The 21996-nt window shown below is 42.2% G+C and overlaps 1 protein-coding gene across 1 annotated transcript; it reads left to right on the plus strand.

Annotated features, from left to right (window-relative positions):
- Positions 1–735: 735 nt before the first annotated feature.
- ZNF892 (zinc finger protein 892) lies at positions 736–12003 on the plus strand. The gene is made up of 4 exons (XM_047068879.1): positions 736–897; positions 4054–4159; positions 4642–4728; positions 9250–12003. Exons 1-4 carry the CDS (start codon positions 865–867, stop codon positions 10518–10520), a joined length of 1497 nt encoding a protein of 498 aa, XP_046924835.1. The 5' UTR covers positions 736–864; the 3' UTR covers positions 10521–12003.
- The last annotated feature ends 9993 nt before the right edge of the window (positions 12004–21996 follow it).

The following is a 21996-nucleotide window of genomic DNA, read 5'->3' on the forward strand; positions in this document are numbered from 1 at the left end:
CCAGATTTGACAATTTGGCTTTTTTTTTAAATTTTTTTTAATGTTTATTTATTTTTGAGACAGAGAGAGACAGAGCATGAAGGGGGGAGGGTCAGAGAGAGAGAGAGGGAGACACAGAATCTGAAACAGGCTCCAGGCTCTGAGCTGTCAGCACAGAGCCCGACGCGGGGCTCGAACCCACGGACCGCGAGATCATGACCTGAGCCGACCGCTTAACCGACTGAGCCACCCAGGCACCCCGACAATTTGGCTTTTGATAATGACTTTGTTTTGTCCTCACGGGAACCCTGTAAGGTGGTAGGAAGAAGATTGTTGTGCCCATTTGCAGATGCAGAAAGTGAGGTTTCTAGAAGTCACAGGATTTGTTTAGAAGACTAGATTTTTTTCCTCCCATAAGACTCCTCGCTTTTCTAAGAATGCCAGTATTATATCTGAAAAGCCAGTGTTCAAAAGGAATTTAACTAGTCTTCCTTCATCCTGTGATTCTTGAATAGGACAGGAATGAACCATTAAGTGAGGAACGGATGGACAGACTCTTGAGTATTACTTTGTCATTCAGCAGATGATAGATAGAAATAATGTATTTAATTTATGTGTCTAGATGTTCATTGCAGAGTTCTACTAGAATTTAAGCGCAGAGGATAGGAGGAATGGGAGGTCGTGTTTGTCTTGATTCAGGGATGTTGCGGGATTGTGCCTTGATTTCCTGTGTTGACTTTTCTTAGGTGACAAGTAGCTGTGTATGGAAGTTTCTGCAAGTTTACTGCAAGGCAAGAGTAATCGTCATGGCTCCTATCTCCACTTGTAGGGTCGCTTTCTGAGGACTCAAACCTTCCCGGTGCTGAAAACCCTAAAGAAAATGGCATGATCACTGTGTTGCTGACCGCTGCGTCCCAGGTGGGTTTAGTTTTCTTTTTTTTTCTTTTGTTCTCACAACAGGAATACAGTTTCTGCCATTGTTATGGAATCGCTCAGCCCTGTTTCCTAGACCACTGGGTTCATCCTGATAAAATGATGAGTGACGAGCCTGACAGTAAATGCTCCTTACTTGTGCAGAACTTTCCTTTCAGCATTACTTCTTGATCCACTTAGTACTTGATTCACTCTTACTAAGCTCTTCAGTACTGTCATTGGCCTCGTGGTCAGATGCAAAGTGATAAAAGCCAGTTTCCCTGCCTCATGAAATTTACTGAGGAAATAAGATAGAGATTAAAAAAAAAAAAAAAGATAGCTAATCAGCAAAAATGAAAGTCATTTCATACAGAAATGACTGGTACAGACAAGTCCTAAAAGGCCTTGGAAGAGGTTTTCCTCCCCCCCCACCCCCCATCCTCTAGAGAACTTGGGATAAAAAATACCGGGATAAAAACCGCACTTTGGAAAATATGAGAGTAGGTAATTAGAGAATAGAATACAGAATTATTCTGTATTGCTTTGGCTTTGGCCAAAAGTCTATAAGTGAGTTGGAGGTCTTCAAAGGCTATGTGTGTCACTGTAGAGTGACCTGAAGTGTGGTAAGGGAAGCTTAGGTCCATAGCCAGACTGCAAGAAAACCTACACTGGGTCTCATTCCAAAAGTAAATAAAGCCCCACGAAAGTTTGTAGAGGCCCGGCAAGATGAAACACGCCTCCCTCGGACTGAAGGGAAGTTAGTCAAGATGCTTCTGCTGGATCTGGCCTCGGATGATGAGACAATGGCAGACTCTGGGAAAGGCACTGGGACTGTTTGACAACTTCAGACCTGCCTCACAGCACACTGTGAAACACTGGGGGCTCTGATCTGAATTTGTAGATCTCGTTCAGAAAACAGGGGAGAGAAAGTAGCATCTGCTGGACAGTTTCCGGTTGATCTTCCTGTGTCTTCCAACTCCAGCACATGCACACAGGGCAGCAACTCCATAAACGAGTTTGACTGCTGTGATTCTCTCAGGGAACTAAAGTCTAAAAGGAATGCCAGTTAGTCTGTTACTGTTAGCATTGTTTGTAAAGAGAGAAGACCATAAAAATTGTATTGCTGTGTGATCACTCCCGAGGCATATGGTCTTAAGGGACCAGAAACGTAAATAGAGGCAACTGGGTGGCTCAGTCTGTGAAGCCTCAGACTTTAGCTCAGGTCATGAAATGTGGGAAATAAAGAGTTAAGTTATTTCGAGCAGGAGATTTTCCAAATAGGTAGTTCTTTTAACTTTATTTTATTATGCGAATTATTTTACCAGTTGTTTTAGAGGGCTGTGTCATAAACGTTAGAATGCTGACTACAAGCAAAATCACCCAGTATATTCATTTATGCGCTCAGGGAGCTATGGCAAAAGTGGTGGTTCAAAGCAAGACAAGACTGTTTCATTTGCTAGCATCCCAGAGACTGGTCTGTTTTAATGTATCACAGTTAAAGTTGTACAGAAAGTTTTTTTCGTGTAGAATTAGAAAAATTATTAGACATCTGTCTTATCAGGAAATCGATTCAGCTATAGATTCAGAGGACCATTACCCACTCTGTTCCCTTTCCCTACATTTTAGTAGACAGTCTGAACTGTGTGCCTGCCATCTAGATCAAGGTTAGGCTTGCCCTCCTGCAGTGTTTTCAATGTATGATATGTTCTGTTCCCCTCTCCACCTCTCTTCCCACGCATATTGTTTTTTTGAGCGAGAGTGAGTGGGGGAGGGGCAGAGAGAGAGAGGGAGACAGAGAATCCCAAGCAGGCTCCACACTATCAGCACAGAGCCTGATGTGGGGCTTAAACTCATGAACTGTGAGATCATGACCTGAGTTGAAATCAAGAGTCAGATGCTTAACCAAGCCACCCAGGCGCCCCTCCCATGCACACTTTTATAGAACATCCCGTGCAAACTTCCTGTGTTCCTTCCTTCATTCAGCTGTTTGACACATACTTAGTGTTCCTGCGCTGTGCCAGATAACTAGGGTTGCTTCAGTGAGCAAAATTGGACCCGGTTAGCCTCTGTTCTCATGGAGCTCACTGTCTAATGAGAGAGACAGACATTAATCACAAACTCCCCTCAGTGTGTGCAAAACCCAAGAGAAGTGAACTTGGTGCTACAACCCTACAAGCCCAGGGAAGGCTTCTCTGAGGAGGTAACACCTGAGCTGAGATCTGAAGTGTGAGTAGGATTAAAATAGCTGAAAGGCCCCGCTGTGCTTACAGCTTGGAGCCTGGAGCCTGCTGGGGATTCTGTGTCTCCCTCTCTCTCTGTGTACCTCCCCTGCTCGCGCTCTGTCTCTCTCTCTCTCTCTCTCTCTCTCTCAAAAATAAATAAGCATTAAAAAAAAAATTTTTTTTTTTTTAAATAGCTGAAAGGATCAGATGGGGTAGAACATTCAAGAACAGGAAGCAGCATGTAGAAAGGAGTAAAAGGGAGTGTGGCACACATTTCAAGCAGCTGAAAGGCAGCCACCAACTGGAACACAGGGAACATGGGGGGAGTCGTGTAAGATAGGTTAGAAAGTAGATGGAGCAAAGGACGGGGGCTATCAGATTGATCAGGGCCACTATGAGAAATGGTGAGAACACGTTAGGAACTTTCATACTTTGGGCTTGAGACACTGTTTTACAAATAAATATATATTCTGTGACGTGTAGCAAACATCTTAATTTTTAATACGTATTGGACTGATTGTGTTCTCAAAGGAGAATTAGAGAGAAAACTGTTTCCTATTTCTTGAACCCCTTATATTTTAAAACCATATCACAAAGAACATAGTTAACTCATAATTATATTTTCTCCACTTTCCCATGTCTAAATGGTAACGATGTCTGTAGTTCTATAATTTAATTTACCAATGCATAAACTAATGACTTGGTGCCTTCAGATTTTACAACGAAGGTTCCTTTCTTCTTTCCGGTTACATGCAATTCTGATACATTGAGGCAAGGAGTGAGTCTGTGGATACAGATACACCAGATAATCTTACTGTTGGAAGGGATGTTACACGTCATTTTGTCTAACCCTCGTGTCCATCCTCTCTTTCTGCTCTGAGTGCTTCTCAGAGGCTTCTGGAAGATCCCTTGGTGAGCACTGGTGTGTTTGCTTTTTCAGGAGTCATTGGTAATCAGGGATATGGCCGAGGCTCTCACCCAGTGGAAGCAGCTGAACCCTCCTCAGGGAGATGTGCCTGAGAAGCACAGGAATCTGGTCTTGCTGGGTAAGGACAGCTCCCTCCTCCACTTTGAACTTACCCAGTGTGGTTTCTTTGCTTCCTTAGTTCCTAGGAGTTCTGAGGTTCTTAGATTCAAGGATTCTTCATCGTCGTGTAAGTCCTGAGACAGGCAATGTCTACTTTTGTTTCTGGATACACGTTTAACCCTCCCACAGTTAGAGATGGATACCTTTTGATTATATTTGCCTAGGTGGTAGCATCCTTCTTCTCTACTCCATGACCAAGGATGTTGAGATGAAATTCTAGTGAAGATACCTCTTAAGAAATGGATGGTTATTCTTTTAATAGAGACTCAGTTGTTCTGCTCAGATAGACCCCATATCCTCTTCCTCCCTTCTTTTAAGCACCATTGAGGGAGAAATCCAAAACCAGCCTCTCTCTTTCTTTCTCTTATGCTGTCTCTCCTAACAACCAAGGAAATCATACCGAACTGTTGACCAAACTAATTTTTCTTTTCCCATGAGCAGGGCTTCCAATTTCCAAGCCTGATGCGATCTCTCCGTTGGAGTGCGGAAAGGAGCTGGAGAGAGAAGTCTCAAAAGCAGCTCTTTCAGGTGAGTGATGACATAAAACCCAGGTGGTCATTGGGATCAAATGGACCAAAGCATCTTCAAAGTGCTTGTGGAGGAGCCTTTCCAGATTTCGTTAGACCCGTGAAAAAGTTGAAGTGAAGTCCCTTTCTCCCATGCCACATTCCAGCTCTGTGGATGGTCATCTATTAAAATTCATAATTAAAAAAAAAAATTTTTTTTTAGAAAGTAATAGTTTCCACCCTTTCAAACCAATTCTTTTCCCCAGATAAGGTACAATGAAATCAACATTTTTTTTTTTTTTTTTGATGAGTCACCATTTAAACCATATTTATTTCCTACCTGGGGATAATTGTATCCTGAAAATTCACTAAGCATGATTGTTTCTTTTTTTTTTTTTTTTTTAGGTCTTTTATTTTTATTTTATTTTTTAAATTTACATCCAAATTAGTTAGCATATAGTGCAACAGTGATTTCAGGAGTACATTCCTTAGTGCCCCTTACCCATTTAGCCCATCCCCCCTCCCACACCCCCTCCAGTAACCCTCTGTTTGTTCTCCATATTTATGAGTCTCTTCTGTTTTGTCCCCCTCCCTGTTTTTATATTATTTTTGCTTCCCTTCCCTTATGTTCATCTGTTTTGTCTCTTAAAGTCCTCATAGGAGTGAAGTCATATGATATTTGTCTTTCTCTGACTAATTTTACTTAGCATAATACCCTCCAGTTCCATCCACGTAGTTGCAAATGGCAAGATTTCATTCTTTTTGGTTGTCGAGTAATACTCCATTGTGTGTGTGTGTATGTATATATATATATATATATATATATATATATATATATATATACACACATCTTCTTTATTCATCCATCGATGGACATTTGGGCTCTTTCCATACTTTGGCTATTGTTGATAGTGCTGCTATAAACATGGGGGTGCATGTGTCCCTTCGAAACAGCACACCTGTATCCCTTGGATAAATACCTAGTAGTGCAATTGCTGGGTCATAGCATAGTTCTATTTTTAGTTTTTTTTTTTTTTAATTTTTTTTTTTTAACCTTTTATTTTTGAGACAGAGAGAGACAGAGCATGAATGGGGGAGGGGCAGAGAGAGAGGGAGACAGAGAATCGGAAGCAGGCTCCAGGCTCTGAGCCATCAGCCCAGAGCCCGACGCGGGGCTCGAACCCACAGACCGCGAGATCGTGACCTGAGCTGAAGTCGGACGCTTAACCGACTGAGCCACCCAGGCGCCCCTATTTTTAGTTTTTTGAGGAACCTTCACACTGTTTTCCAGAGTGGCTGCACCAGCTTGCATTCCCATGAAATCAACGTTTTAATATTTGTTAATTATATGTTTGGGTGTTAGGTTCTAAACTAGGCTTTTTCATATATTTTTTATCTCTGCAGGATAAGGTGACTTTTTGTCTCAGACCAGATTGTCACAGATTGACTAAAAATCAATCTCTGAGTTTCCCCTTGCCTTTCTCTCTATGTAAGTGGACACAGCATAGTATAGTGGTTGAGTGCAGATTTTGAAACCACTTTGTTCAAAGCCGGTCTCAACTACTTACTAGCCCTGTGACCTTTGACAAGTGAATTATCCTCTCTGTGACTCAAATTCCCCAGCTATAAAATGGGGATAATGGGGGCGCCTGGGTGGCGCAGTCGGTTAAGCGTCCGACTTCAGCCAGGTCACGATCTCGCGGTCTGTGAGTTCGAGCCCTGCGTCAGGCTCTGGGCTGATGGCTCAGAGCCTGGAGCCTGTTTCCGATTCTGTGTCTCCCTCTCTCTGCCCCTCCCCCATTCATGCTCTGTCTTTCTCTGTCCCAAAAAATAAAATAAAACGTTGAAAATAAATAAATAAATAAAAAATAAAATAAAATGGGGATAATGATTGCACTTAACTCCTAGATTTGCTGTGAGGATCAAATCAAGTAATCCAAGAGAAATGCTTAAATGCTTTGACTAGTACCTAGCTAAATGCTAAGTAAATGATAACTATTAAGTCCTGGTAACTTTTTTGTGATAGATACCATGAATTTGACCTGATCATTTCTATCCAACTAGATACTGCAATAGACTGCCAGCTAGTTTTACTTCCTTTGGTCTTACCCTTATCTAACTGACGCAGCATATCGCTACTAGATTCCCCACTCTGCCAGTTCTGTATTATTCTACCTGCTTCTAAAGCTTTTGTTACTACCTGCCTAACCGTTTTATCTTCTGTATTCTCCAACTCGAACCCTTAACACCAGACAAGCAGTCTCTTATTTTCTTCCGCCAACTGTGTGTTCTCCAAATATTTGGGATTTAATTCCTCCACTCCCCTTAGCTGAAAGTCCATTTGCCTTTAACTTATTTCTGTCTATTTGCTTTTTAAAATCCCAGGCACTTCCCTGATTATGATGTGTAGCTCACAACATTGTATTATATTGATTTACTTTATTTATTTATTTTTTTAGTTATTTTATTTTTATTTTTTAATGTTTATTTATTTATTATTTTTTTTAATCTTTTTTAAAAAATTTTTTAACTTTTTTTTTTTTTTTAATTTATTTTTCAGACAGAGAGAGACAGAGCATGAATGGGGGAGGGTCAGAGAGAGAGGGAGACACAGAATCCGAAACAGGCTCCAGGCTCTGAGCTGTCAGCACAGAGCCCGACGCGGGGCTTGAACTCACGGACCGTGAGATCATGACCTGAGCCGAAGTCGGACGCTTAACTGACTGAGCCACCCAGGCGCCCCAATGTTTATTTATTTTTGAGACAGAGAGAGAGAGAGCATGAACGGGGGAGGGTCAGAGAGAGAGGGAGACACAGAATCTGAAGCAGGCTCCAGGCTCCAAGCTGTCAGCACAGAGACCGACGCGGGACTTGAATTCACAGACTGTGAGATCATGACCTGAGCCTAAGTCAGAAGCTCAACTGACTGAGCCACCCAGGCACCCCTTTAATAAAATTTTTTTTAACAGTTATTTATTTTTGAGAGTGAGAGAGACAGAGCATAAGCGGGGGAGGGGCAGAGAGAGAGAGGGAGACACAGAATCCGAAGCAGGTTCCAGGCTCCAAGCTGTCAGCACAGGGCCGACGCGGGGCTAGAACTCACAGACTGCGAGATCATGACCTGAGCTGAAGTCAGACGCCCAACCGACTGAGCCACTCAGGTGCCCCTATATTGATTTATTTTATGTAGAGTCATGGTTGGAATAGAAATTAAAGACCGTTTAAGCCTGAAAATAAACATTTTTAGCATTTTTAACTTTAATCCCAAAATTCTTACTCAGAAGCCTAGGATTTGGAGCGGGTATCCTGACAAGTTGGGACCAATCTGAGCATGTAGAGATTTGGCCTTCTCCTCCCTACATGCTGCTCATTTTTTTAAACGTATATATTTTTAAGTTTATTTGTTTATTTTGAGAGAGAGAGAGAAAGAGAGAGAGCAAGAGCATGTGATCAGGGGAGGGTTAGACAGAGAGGGAGAGAGAATCCCAAGCAGCCTCTGCACTGTCAGTGCAGAGCCCGACGCGGGGCTGGAACTTACAAACCACGAGATCATGACCTAAGCTGAAATCAAAAGTTGGACGCTTAACTGACTGAGCCACCCAGGCGCCCCTCATTTTTTTTTTTTAAACTTCATTCCATTTAATTGTTTATAGTTTGTTGTTATTGGGCAATCAAAGGTGATCAGTTACTTCTTTTTTTTTTAATCTTTATTTCTGAGAAAGAGAGAGAGAGAGAGAGAGTGTGTAAGCGGGGGAGGAACAGAGAGGAGACACAGAATCCCAAGCAGGCTCCAGGCTCTGAGCTGTCAGCACAGAGCCCGACGCAGGGCTCGAACCCACAGACTGTGAGATCATGACCTGAGCTGAAGTCAGACGCTTAACTGACTGAGCCACCCAGGCACCCCAATCAGTTACTTCTTAATCACCAAGCATTGTGATGGTGTAAATTTGTCGATCTGGACCACGTTGAATGCTAGCTTAGAGAATCTGTGTCTCCTCTTGAGGCAACAGAACCACCAGAGATTTTTGTTTAACAGTGACAGTTTTGAAGGTTAGTCTGTTAGCAGTGATTGGGAAATACTAGGATGGGGAAGGATTGGTGGCAAGGAGATCAGCTACTGATGGCTATTCTCAAAGCACGAAGCACAGAAGCTCCAGTGAGGGGGTAATAGGGGGCAATCCCTGAAAGACTGTCTTCTCTGTCTCTGCCACACCCGGTTTCTAAAATCTTATCTGCCATTTCCCCACATCACCTCTGTTTAGTCTTCTTCTCTGTTATTCTTTCTCATCTCCTACCCTACTAGGTAGAGGAATTTTGAGTACCTGCTCACTGTCTCCCTTTTGTGCAGCTGAACTTCTTTGCCCCCCCATCTTTGTTTTCTCATGTTCTCTCAAGATTGCAAAGCTATTTTTGAGAGCTTTCGAGTTCCTGTGTTCCCTGTAAGCATTTTTTCACTGCTTTGTTTTTCATTATTTTCCTACCACATCAAATATTTTTCTTTCCTGTGTAGGAAATGGTACATGGGTATTTTTGTTTCTTTCAGACTGGGAGACAAGACCAGAGAGTAAGGACCTAACTCCAGAGCAGGATATTTCTGAAGCAGAATCAGCCCCTGGGGTGTTAATAGCAAGATTTCCAAAGGAAAGTTCCAGTGAATACGAGGATTCTTCAGAGAGTCAGCAGGAAAACCATGAGAAACATTTAATACAGGAGGTTGTCGCTCAGAAGAAATCTTCTGGGGAGAGAAGTTACCAGTGTCACGAATTTGGGAGAAGTTTGAGTCGAAGGTCATTACTTGTTCAACAGCAAGGAGAGAGACTACATAACTGTGATTCATTTAAAAAGAACTTAAAACAAAATTCGGATCTAATGAGGCACGAGAAAGTTTGTGCAGAAAAGAAACCTTGGCAGTGTAATGAGTGTGAGAAAGCCTTTAGTTACTACTCAGCTTTTGTCTTGCATCAGAGAATTCACACAGGAGAAAAACCCTACGAATGTAATGAATGTGGTAAAGCTTTTAGCCAGAGTATACATCTTACTCTACACCAGAGAATTCATACTGGAGAGAAACCCTACGAGTGTCATGAATGTGGGAAAGCCTTCAGTCACCGCTCTGCCCTTATTCGGCATCATATAATTCATACTGGAGAGAAACCCTATGAATGCAATGAATGTGGGAAGGCCTTTAATCAGAGCTCATACCTCACTCAACATCAGCGAATCCATACTGGAGAGAAACCTTATGAGTGTAATGAATGTGGGAAGGCCTTTAGCCAAAGCACATTCCTTACCCAGCATCAGGTCATTCACACTGGAGAGAAACCCTATAAGTGTAATGAATGTGGGAAAGCCTTTAGCGATCGATCAGGCCTTATTCAGCACCAGAGAACTCATACTGGGGAGAGGCCTTATGAGTGTAATGAGTGTGGGAAAGCCTTTGGCTACTGTTCAGCCCTGACTCAACACCAGAGAACTCACACTGGGGAGAAACCCTATAAATGCAATGATTGTGCCAAAGCCTTCAGTGACCGCTCAGCCCTCATTCGTCATCAGAGAACACACACTGGAGAGAAACCTTACAAGTGTAAGGACTGTGGAAAAGCTTTCAGCCAGAGCTCATCTCTTACAAAGCATCAGAAAACTCACACTGGAGAAAAACCCTATAAGTGTAAGGAATGTGGAAAAGCTTTCAGCCAGAGTTCATCCCTTTCTCAACATCAGAAAACTCATGCTGGAGGGAAAACCAAAGAATATGGAAAAGCCTTTAGTGAGCATTCAGCCTTTGGCCAGCAAAAGAGAATTCATACTGGGTAAAGACTATGTAAATGTGGTACATTTGGAAGATTTTTATTGAACATTTACTAAACGTGGTGCGAGCGCTACAAAGGAGCTTAAGAATGTGTTACAAACAAGATATTAATGGAGAAGTCATTGTTGACGTGGGACATAGCTTACTTAGAATGTGAAGGAGGAGTTTTACATTTTTTTCAGTGCAACAGAGGACTTTGAATTTCCCTGGGGAAAGAGGAAGATTATTTCCAGCACCCTAATGTGTATGTAAGCTTCCAAATCCTTGAGAGAGAAACAGGGTGTGCGATGATGGAAAGAAGACATCTTGTCTGGGCTGGGTCGTCTCTTAATGCTAAGGAGATGGAGTTTTAAAGAGATGAGTGGTTCTTTAGGGAAGTTGCAGAGGCAGAAATAAGAGATTGAGAATTCACAATGAGTTTGTCCAGGGTTGAGAGTGGAGGTGAAAGGGAAGTTGTCCTTAGGCTCAAGTACAAGGGCACTTAGGAGGTAGATGGGAAGGAGAGAGAAAGAGAACCAGGGGAATGAACTCAAGAAATGTTGATTGAGATAACTGCTCAAACGAGTGCTCCCAACTGGGGAAATATTCATCAGTTGGTCAGTTGCAGTTTCTACCCTGAAGCCAAGGAACACTGGCCTGGCAGTCTGCTTCTGCACTTTCTGTCTTTGAGATCTTGCTTGCTGATTTGCTGCCTGCTAAGAATCGCGTTAACTCCAAGGGTCAAGACTGACAGCCTAGAAAGTACAGCAGGGACCTTTGATGTTTTCAGTCTATTTTAAGCTACCAATTTTAAGCTAAGTTCCCTGAGAATGTGCTTATTTATAAAGATGTTACCTCAATTGTCTGTAGTTAGTACTTTAAGCTTATTCATACCATAGTAAAATTTAGTTGTAGACCTGAACTGACACTGCGTATTGGATTGTGAAAGACTTGAAAAGACTCCAAAATACTTACCTTTCACCATTTTACTCTTGCGTAGAAGCAGACGATGTCTTTGTATATATATTTTTTTCATTGAAACTTCAAAGGTTGTCATTGCACACGTTTTGAGTACTGTGTTTTTAGTTTTCACAAGTTTGTGTGTCTTGATGTGGATTTCTTTGAGTTTATCCTGCTTTATGAACTTCAATCTGTAGGTTTATGTCTTTTGCCATATTTGGGGAACATTTAGCCCTCATTTATTTGAATACATTTTTCGGCCCTCACTCCTTCTCTCCTTCCAGGACCCTGATGACATGAATGTTAGATCTTTGATTGTAGTTCTGAAGGTTCCTGAGGCTCTGTTTTTCTTCCTCTTTCCCCCCAGTATGTTTTATCTCCCTCTTCTCAGGCTACCATAACAAAACACCATAGACTGGGTGGCTCAAACAACAGAATTTCTCAGTTTTGGAGGCTGGGAAGTCCAAGATCAAGGTGTCAGCTTTGGCCTCTGGTGAGGGCTCTCTTCCTGGATTGCAGAAGGCCATGTTCTTGCTGTGTCCAGCCTTTTTTCCCCCTTTTTCTTTTTTCTTTCTTTCTTTCTTTCTTTCTTTCTTTCTTTCTTTCTTTCTTTCTTTCTTTCTTTCTTCTTCCTCTTCTGTTTGTTTTGTGCTTACAGGTGCGAGAAAGCTTTCTCTTTCTCTTCCTGTAAAGGTTTAAGTCCTATCTGGTTAGGACCCCAGCCTTATGACCTCATTTAACCTTAATTACCTCTGAAAAGCTCTGTGTCCAAATACAGTCACATTGAGAGCACTTCAACATGAATTTGGGGGACACACAATTCAGTCCATAGCATTCTGCCCGTGGCTCCCCCAAATTCATGACCATGCAAAATACCTTTGCTCTATCCCAGCATTCCCTCAGATCTTAACTCATTCCAGCATCAAGTCTGAAGTCTTACCTAAATATCATGTAAATCAGATCTGTGTGAGGCTTGAGGTGTAATTTAGCCTGAGGCAAAATTCTTGTCCAGCTGTGAACCTGTAAAACCAGATAAGTTATGTGTTTACAAAATATGATTGTGGGACAGGCATATGATAGATATTGTCATTCCAAAAGGGAGAAATAGGGAAGAAGGAAAGAGTGAGAGGTCTCTAGCAAGTCCAAAACATAGCAAGACAAACTCCATGGAGTCTTAAGTCTTGAGAACAATGCTCTTTGACTTGATGGCCCACCTTACAGACCCACTGAGGCCATGATCCCACTTTCTGGGCCCACTGGTACAGCAGTCCCACCACCAAGGCCCTGCTGAGCATCCCTGCCTCCAAAACTTTGGTTGTTGGCCATCTGGCCTGTTCAAATGGAGGTGATGTCCTTGTCCTCTGAAACTGAGGAGGTAGTTTCAAACTGATGATCCTGAAATTGGCTTTCGAGTCCTTCTTTTTTTGAAGCATAGAGCATGTCTAGCTGAGTAGCCCTATTGTCTGGTCCTATAGGATCTAAGAAGTCCCAGTCTTCCTCCATTTGTCTAGTTTTCCTGTCCCTTTAGTCCCAGCTGGCAGTGTTTCTGTTGGTATAATCCCATTTTTATTCCTGGCTTCTGTGAAGAAGGCTGAACTTAATCACACCCATGAGTCACACCCATGATCTCTTTTTCAAGTGGTTGTTTAAGCCACACCCTTAGTGTTCTCTTCCGAACCAGTTTTCTCAGTTTTGCAATATGGGTGGACAGAATTTTCCAAATCTCCAAGTTCTAGGGTTTTGTTTTTTGTTTTGTTTGTTTTTGCTTAACAGTTCCTTCTTCGGTTCTTCTCTCTCCTCTCATATTTTGTGATAAGCAGGAAGGAGGACCCAGGCTGCACATTCAATACTTTGCTTGGAAGTCCGTGTTGAACGTCCAGTTTCATTGCTCACAAGCTGTACCTTCCACAAAACACTAAAACACCGCTCAGCCTGGTACTTTGCCACTTTACCACAAGGATTGCCTTCCTTCCAATGTCCAGTAATGTGTTCCTCATTTCTGAGATTTCATCAGAATGGGCTTTAACATCCATATTTCTAGTATGCACCTCAAAACCGCCAGACTCGACCTGTTACCCAGTTCCAAAGATGCGTCCACATTTTAAGGTTATTTGTTAGAGCAGCACCCCTCTCCTAGGTACCCAAATCTGCTTGAGGGTACCATTACAAAATACTGTAGACTGGGGGGCTCAAGCAACAGAAATTAATTTCTCATAGTTCTAGAGGCTGGGAAGACCAAGACCAAGGTGCCAGCTGATTTGGTTTCTGGTAAGAGAGTTCTCTTCCTCGCTTGTAGATGGCCACCTTCTTGCCGTGTCCTCACAGCCTTTCCTCCGTGCGTGCATGTGGTGTGGAAAGAATCCTCTCTTCCTGTTCTCACAGGGCTACCAATTCTATCAGCTTAAGACCCCATACTTATGACCTCATTTAATCTCAACCTTCTAAAAGCCCTTTCTCTAGTCACCCATGGGTGGGGGGCGGTTAGGGCTTCAACATGAATTGGTGGTTTTGGAGTGGTTGACATATAATTCAGTCCATAGTAATTTTCTCTTTGTTCTTCAGGTTGGGTATTTTATATTGTTCTCTCTTCAACTTCACTGATTCTTTCTCTGCCCCTTGCAGCCTGATGTTGAGTCCATCACTGGGTTTTATTTCAGGTATATTTTTCTGTTCCATTTGATTTTCTGTATTCTGTGTTTTTGTTTTTGTTTTTTCCCGAGGCTTTTTAAAATGCGTGTCAAGCATGTTTGCAATTGTCCATTGAGGCATTTTATGATGGCTGTTTTCAAATATTTATCAGGTAATTCTAGCAGCTGTATCGTTTCAGTGTTGGCATCTGTGAGTTACCTTCTCCTGCAAGTGCAGATTTTCCTGGTTCTGTGTGTGATGGTGATTTTCAGTTGAACTCTGGACATTTTGAGTGTTATGTTATGAGACTCTGCATCCTGTTCAAAGCTTCTGTTTGGACAGGCTTCCTCTGACACTGCTCTGGTGAAGAAAGGGCTGAGGGGAGACTGCCTTGTTACTATAAGTTGGTGTTGGAAATGCAGGTTCATCGGCCTCTACTGACACCTGGATCGGGGTCCTCACTACTGCTGGGTAGGGGGGGAGTTACAACTCCCCGCTAGGCCTCTACTGACACCAAACCAGTAAAGAAGGGGAGAAATATCTTGTCTCTGGGTAGAATTGGAGGCCTACTCTCCCCACAGTGTCTCCAATGACACTGCCAGGGTGGAATGGGGAAGGGGTTGGTTTTGAAAATTCTGTCCCTGACTTGACCCTCTCTGACACCAATGTGGTGTGGGGGTGGGGCATCGAGGAGCCTATCACAGACCGGAGAGGGTAGAAGTGTAGGCTCCCCAGTTGGTCTTTAGTGTTTGGCTGGAGTAGGATGGGTATTGTCTAAAAATTGCCTGTCTTGCTAGGCCACTCCTTTCCTCCTCCTTTGTCTAGAAAGAACAGACTTGGGCCTTTTTTTGGCCTGTGCCCATTGACACTTCTCAGTTGCCAGCTTCGTCAGAATCTGGTCTGGGATAAATGAAGCAAAACAAAACAAAACAAAAACCACAACCCAAGGAACTCAGTGCTGTGTTGTTCTCCAGGTCTTGAAGAAGGACCAGTCCGTACTCTCTCCACCTTTCAGAATCATCTTATGTGGTTTTATACATAATATCCATACTCTAGAGAAATAAGGGAAAATACTACTACATGTCCCATGACATCCTTTCATTTGACACCAAAATCACAGGTCAAGTTGTCAAAGCCTTGTGGTGTAGATAGGTCATCTGCAACCAGTTAGGATTAAGGACCAAGAGGAATGCTCACTTGTTCCTCACATGTAAGTTGGCAAGTTGGTAGGTAGAAACTACCAGGCTGCAAGCTTCATCTACCTTTTAGGGAACTATAGTTTTTAAGTTGAAACACTAGTATTTAATTGTAGATTACAAATTTCAGAAGGAAAGATAGATATGGCTAAGAATATAAAATATAGGGTTAATTTTTTTATTTATATTTGTTCCAAGAGCATGTAAAAACCACTGGAGAATTTACTTAAGAATTTTGGTGGTGTTTTTCTATTATGTATTATCTATTTGTAGATATCTGTTCATTTTTATTTGGTACATAACACGGGATATCATAGAGAACCAACAAAATAAAGAATGAAAATCATTGGGATTTGGGACAAATCACTTCATCCTTTTAAATCTGTTTCCTCATTTGTATGTTTTTAAAAATGTAATACCTCCTTCAGAGTGGCTAGATTATATAGATAATGGATGCAAAGTGATTTGCAAGCTATCAAGTGCTACATAACTATTAGGTATTGTTGATGTAATCATTTGTGATATGTCCATCATGTATGCTTTATGATGGTGTAGCCCAATAAAAATGACGATGAATATGTCAATGTGTCAAAAATGACGATGGAATGTGTCTTTTTATCTTTTTATAAAAATAAGTTTTCTTAAACAGTAGTAAAGTCTGCATCTTTTGAGATGATCGTATGGTTTCCTTTCATCTCTTAAGGTGGTAAATGACTTATTTACTTATTTAATTAATTTTATTTAAAATGTTTTTTTTATTTTAAAGAGAGAGAGCACTAGTGGGGCAAAGGGGCAGAGGGAGAGAGAGAGAATCCCAAGCCGACTCTGACGCGGCGTGGAGCCCAGCATGGGGCCCGATCCCACAATTCTGGGATCATGACCTGAGCTAAACTCAACCAACTGAGTCATCCAGGCACCCCAATGTAGTAAGTTACAATGATAGATTTTCTCATGTCAAAGAATACTTGCATTCTTGGGATTCCAATTTCATGATTTTTCCCACTTCTGGAAGAGTTTGTGTTCCTTGAGTGTTTAGTTGCATTCACCTAGTTAACTGGATTTATTACGTGTGGAGTGTGTACCTTGGTTGGTTTTAGGGGCTATTCAGATCTTCTATTTTTTTCTTATTTAGATTTTTCTATTTCTGAAATTTAAAAAAAATTTTTAACGTTTGTTTTTAAGAGAGAGACAGAGTGCGAGCAAGGGAAGGGCAGAGTGGAGAGAGGGAGGGAGACAGACTCCGAAGCAGCCTCCAGGCTCTGAGCTGTCAGCACGGACCCCGATGCAGGCTTGAACTCACAAACTGTGAGATCATGACCTGAGCTGAAGTCAGACGCTTAACCTCCTGAGCCACCCAGGCACCACACTATTTCTAAAATTTTTTAATTGCGTTTTTCTAAAAAAAAATTTATTTTTTTTCAAGTTTATTAATTTTTGAGAGAGAGACAGAGGGTGAGCAGGGGAGGGGCAGAGAAAGAGGGAGACAGAGAATCTCAAGAAGGCTTCTCACTGTCAGCACAAAGACTGATGCGGGGCTCGAACTCACAAAACCGTGAGATCATGACCTGAACCAAACTAAGAGTAGGACACTTGACCGGCTAAGCCACATAGGTGCCCCTAAAAAAAATTTTTTTTGCCATTAAGTTGTTCAAATATTTTTACAGTATTTTGTTTAAAATCCCTGTTTTACTATGCTATGTCCTCTTTTTCATTCCTGGAAATGCTTATTCATAGCCTCTTTTTCTCTTGCTTGTGTTTCCAGAGGTTTGCCAATTTTACTAGTCTTTTAAAAGGACTAGTTTTGGGACTTTGGGGATTTTAACTGTATAAAGAAGTATCCGTTACATAAATAAAATTCACCCATTTCAAGTGTCCGGTGAGTTTTACAGATGTAATATCCATTTAACCACCACTATAATTGTGTGTGCGGGTTTATAGTACGGTTTCTTCCTTCTCTTTCTCCCCCGTCAATTTCATTGAACTTTTTAATAACCCAACTCTTAGTTTCATTGATTTTTTTCTATTGTTTACCTATCCTCAAGTTCATTTGTTTCTGTCTAATCTTTATAGGTCATGGGCAGAGAGACGGAGAGAAGATGCTGACCTGGGGTTCTGCCTTTATTGGGGTCTGAGGGTTGGGTGCCTAGGATTTCTCGGGTTCACTCTTTGGTGAATTTGAAACATAAGAGCAAGACTTAGAGCACAGGATGGGGAAAGTGGGGTCACTCCAGCTGTCAGTTATGTTACCCAGGGCTTTCTAAAAGGGGAACATGGGTCTCTCACCCAGTTGTTTTACCAGTAACTGACACACAGCTGGCAATATGTGTATTCGAGATGGATGTCTCTGCAATGGATGGTTGGCTATCAAAAGCTTAATGTCAGACCCTTAGACTACAGTTGGTTTTCCAAAAATATTCCTTCTAGCTCCTTGCTTCTTACAAAATGGTTGGTTAGGAATATCCAATGCAGATATTTTGCTTATCTCTACTGCCGGATCATGTCTCTCTTTACTCCTAGAAATAGAATCATTAGTGTCTTTCTTTTCAATTTAATTGTATTTAAAAAAAATCTTTTTAACATTTATTTATTATTTTTTAGAGACAGGGTGAGACAGAGCATGAGCGGGGGAGGGGCAGAGAGCGAAGGAGACACAGGATCCGAAGCAGGCTCCAGGCTCCAAGCTGTCAGCACAGAGCCCGATGCGACGCTTGAATCCACGGACCATGAGATCATGACCTGAGCTGAACGAAGTTGGACGCTGAACCGACTGAGCCACCCAGGCACCGCTTTTTAATTTTATTTTTAAAGTTTATTTATTTATTTTGAGAGAGACAGAGAGCGCAAGTAGGGAAAGGGCAGACAGAGACAGAGGCAGAGACAGAGACAGAGACAGAGACAGAGACAACTCCAAGCAGGCTCCGTGCTGCCTGTGCAGAGCCTGACGCAGGGCTCAAACGCATGAAACCGTGAGATTGTGACCTGAGCTGAAACCAAGAGTCAGATGCTTCATGACTGAGCCACCCAGGCACCCTGAGTCTTTAAATACAATCAGATTAGAGAGCCCATTCCAGAACCTCTGGAACAAATTCAGGAAACTTATCCTTAAAATTCTGTTTTTTCCAGAACCACTGTTGGTACCAAATTCTGTATCAGTCAGGGTTCTCCAGAGACACACAACCGATAAGATATATATATATATATTCTATTGGATAAATAGTGATATTTATTACAAGGAATCGGCTCATGCATTTATGGAGACTGAAGTCCCATGACCTGTTGTCTGCAAGCTGAGGGCTCAGGAAAGCTGGTTGTGTAAATTCCAGCCCAAGCCCACAAGCCTGAGAACCCAGAGCACAGAGGACAGGAGAAGACCCAGTGTGTCAGCTCAACAGTCAGTCAGGGGGAGCCAATTCAACCCTCTGGCTTTTGGTTCTATTTAGTCCGATAACATATTGGATGATGCCCACCCACACCGGGGAGGGCCCTCTGATTTACTCAGCCCCTCGATTCGAACACTAATCTCTTCTGGCAACGCTCTCACAGAGTCATGCACAAATAATGTTTAACAAGATGTTTGGGCATCCCCGGCCCTGTCAAGTTAACCATCACAGGGACACCTGGGTGGCTCAGTTGGTCGAGCTTCTGACTCTTGATTTTAGCTCAGGTCGTGATCTCACATTCGTTAGTCTCCAGGCTGAGCATGGAGCCTGCTTGGGATTCTCTCTCTGCTTCTCTCTCTCTGTCTCTCTCTCTCTCTCTCTCAAAATAAATACATGTTGAGATGTAAAATGAAAACATTAAAGAAGTATTTATAAAAATTAACCGTCACACTGGGGCACCTGGGTGGCTCAGTCGGTTAAGCGGCCGACTTCAGCTCAGGTCATGATCTCGCAGTCCGTGAGTTCGAGCCCCGCGTCGGGCTCTGTGCTGACTGCTCAGAGCCTGGAGCCAGCTGTTTCAGATTCTGTGTCTCCCTCTCTCTGTGACCCTCCCCCGTTCATGCTCTGTCTCTCTCTGTCTCAAAAATAAATAAACGTTAAAAAAAAATTAAAAAAAAAATTAACCGTCACACTAATATGTTTTTATATTGTACCAGTCTTGCACTTTCTTTTTGCCTGTTCCCCTCTTCTTTCTTGTTTTCTTTCGGATTGATTAACAAATTTTAGTTTTTACTTTACAGGTTTGAAATGTACCTACTCTTTCCACTCTTTTTCATGGTTATTGTTAACATTTTAACAAGCTGAATTATATTAAAGCATGCTTAATTCATACTCTTATTCAATTTCATTGTAATTCCTCCAAAGACAGTAAGGACCTTGGGATATTTTGGCTTCAATCACTCCTGTCTCGGTTAGTTATTGGTGCATAGCAAAGCGTTCTAAAATTTAGTGGCTTCGGGGCACTTGGGTGGCTAGATCGGTTAAGTGTCCGACTTCAGCTCAGTTCATGATCTCATGGTTCATGGGTTCAAGCCCCGCATCGGGCTCTGTGCTGCCAGCTCGGAGCCTGGAGGCTGCTTTGGATTCTGTGTCTCCCTCTCTCTCTGCCCCTCCCCTGCTCACACGCTGTCTCTCTCTTTCAAAAATAAATAAACATTAAAAAAAAAATTTTTTTAATAAAATTTAGTGGTTTAAAACAACAGCTACGGGCGCCTGGGTGGCGCAGTCGGTTAAGCGTCCGACTTCAGCCAGGTCACGATCTCGCGGTCCGTGAGTTCGAGCCCTGCGTCAGGCTCTGGGCTGACGGCTCGGAGCCTGGACCCTGTTTCCGATTCTGTGTCTCCCTCTCTCTCTGCGCCTCCCCCGTTCATGCTCTGTCTCTCTCTGTCCCAAAAACAAATAAACGTGGGAAAAAAAAATTAAAACAACAGCTACATATGATTCCTCATGAATCTGCAGGTCAGCTGGATGGTGCTGCTGATCTGATCTCAGTGTCTACAGTCAAGGGGTGGGTTGGCTGTGTGGCTGGTTGGTGGAGGACGGCCTCGGATGGGATGTCTCTGCTCTCCTCCCTCCTATTCCAGGGGGCTAGCTCAGACAGGCTCTCCTGGTGGCAGAGGTCCAAGAGAATAAAGGCACGCAAGGCCATTTGAAGCCTCCGCTCAAATTTAGCGCACCAACACTTTCAGCACATTCTACTGGCCAAAGCAGGTCACAAGGCTGGCCTGGATTCAAGAGGAGGGGAAAACAGACTCGACCTCTGCATTAAGGGAGCTGAACAATCACATTACAAAGGGTGTGGACACAGGGAGGGGCGAAGAACTGGGTCAGTCTTTGCGATCGATATACCGCACTGACCGCCCCATCCTAAGTGTTGTTTTTACAAGTACTAACATGATCACTGTTTTATACAATCAGTGTTTGTTTGGATTTACCCACATGTTTATCTCTATTCCTTCTTGCATTCCAGAAGACCTTCCTTCTGGAGGCATTTTCTTTCTTCCTGAATGACATCTTCTAGAGGTTACTCTGGTGAGGATCCGCGGATGGCAAATACACAGATCCATGTAACCACCGGCCAGCTTTAGGTCAAGATACAGAACATTTCCATTATTCCAGAGGCTCCTTCTTGCCTCCTCTTTCCAGTCAATCCACCCCATCCCACCTCGTCTTCCCAGCGTCTCACCTCCCTGTCCCCAGAGGTAATTGCTGCTTCGGTTTCTACTATCCTTGACTAGTTTTACCTATTTTTGATCATCGTTTTAAAAAAATCATATAATCTGGCTTCCTCACTCCACATTTTGTGTAATCCAACCATCTTCCATGTATCAGCAATTTGTTGTCTTTCACTAATGGTATAAATTCTGTTGTGTAAATATACAGCAGTTTGTTTATCTATCCTACTGTTGATGGATATTTGACTTGTTTCCGGTTAGGGACCATTATGAATACAATTGTTATGGACATTCATGGTAAGCATATGTCTTTCTCTTGGAAATAGATACTTGGGAGTGAATTCCTGTGTCATGGAGAAGGCATATGTTTAACTTTAGAAGATAATGTCAAATGGCGTCCAAATGACTTTAGCAATTTACAACACCTCTATCAGCAAAGTATGAGAGTTCCAGTTTTTCAACACTTTATAATTTTAGTCTTTTAAATTTTAATTGCCTGGTTCACGGGTAGTAGTCTCTCATGGTGGTTTTCATTTTCATTGTTCTGAGAACTAATGATATTGATCACTTTTTCAAATGCTAATTGTACATTTGGATATCTACTTTTTATTTTTTTTAATTTTTTAATTTTTTAATATGAAATTTATTGTCAAATTGGTTTCCATACAACACCCAGTGCTCATCCCAAAAGGTGCCCTCCTCAATACCCATCACCCACCCTCCCCTCCCTCCCACCCCCCATCAACCCTCAGTTTGTTCTCAGTTTTTAAGAGTCTCTTATGGAAACCAATTTGACAATAAATTTCATATATAATTTTTTTTTAAAAAAAGAGTCTCTTATGCTTTGGCTCTCTCCCTCTCTAACCTCTTGTTTTTTTTTTTTCTTCCCCTCCCCCATAGACTTCTGTTAAGTTTCTCAGGATCCACATAAGAGTGAAAACATATGGTATCTGTCTTTCTCTGTATGGCTTATTTCACTTAGCATCACACTCTCCAGTTCTATCCACGTTGCCACAAAGGGCCATATTTCATTCTTTCTCATTGCCACGTTGGGTATCTACTTTTTAGAAGGTGACTACTCAAATCTTCTGTCCATTTAAAATA

This window comes from Lynx rufus, unplaced genomic scaffold, assembly GCF_022079265.1.
Source record: "Lynx rufus isolate CCGP_SWC_20201006 ecotype Redwood Valley unplaced genomic scaffold, mLynRuf1.p SCAF_8, whole genome shotgun sequence".
NCBI classification, from domain to species: domain Eukaryota; kingdom Metazoa; phylum Chordata; class Mammalia; order Carnivora; family Felidae; genus Lynx; species Lynx rufus.

Excerpts from the sequence above, each read along its gene's own strand:
- ZNF892 (XM_047068879.1), top strand. The coding sequence starts at position 865 with ATGATCACTGTGTTGCTGACCGCTGCGTCCCAG. Across the intron at positions 4,160-4,641 it reads CAGGAATCTGGTCTTGCTGG|GGCTTCCAATTTCCAAGCCT; the intron begins GTAAGGACAGCT and ends TCCCATGAGCAG. Across the intron at positions 4,729-9,249 it reads CTCAAAAGCAGCTCTTTCAG|ACTGGGAGACAAGACCAGAG; the intron begins GTGAGTGATGAC and ends TGTTTCTTTCAG.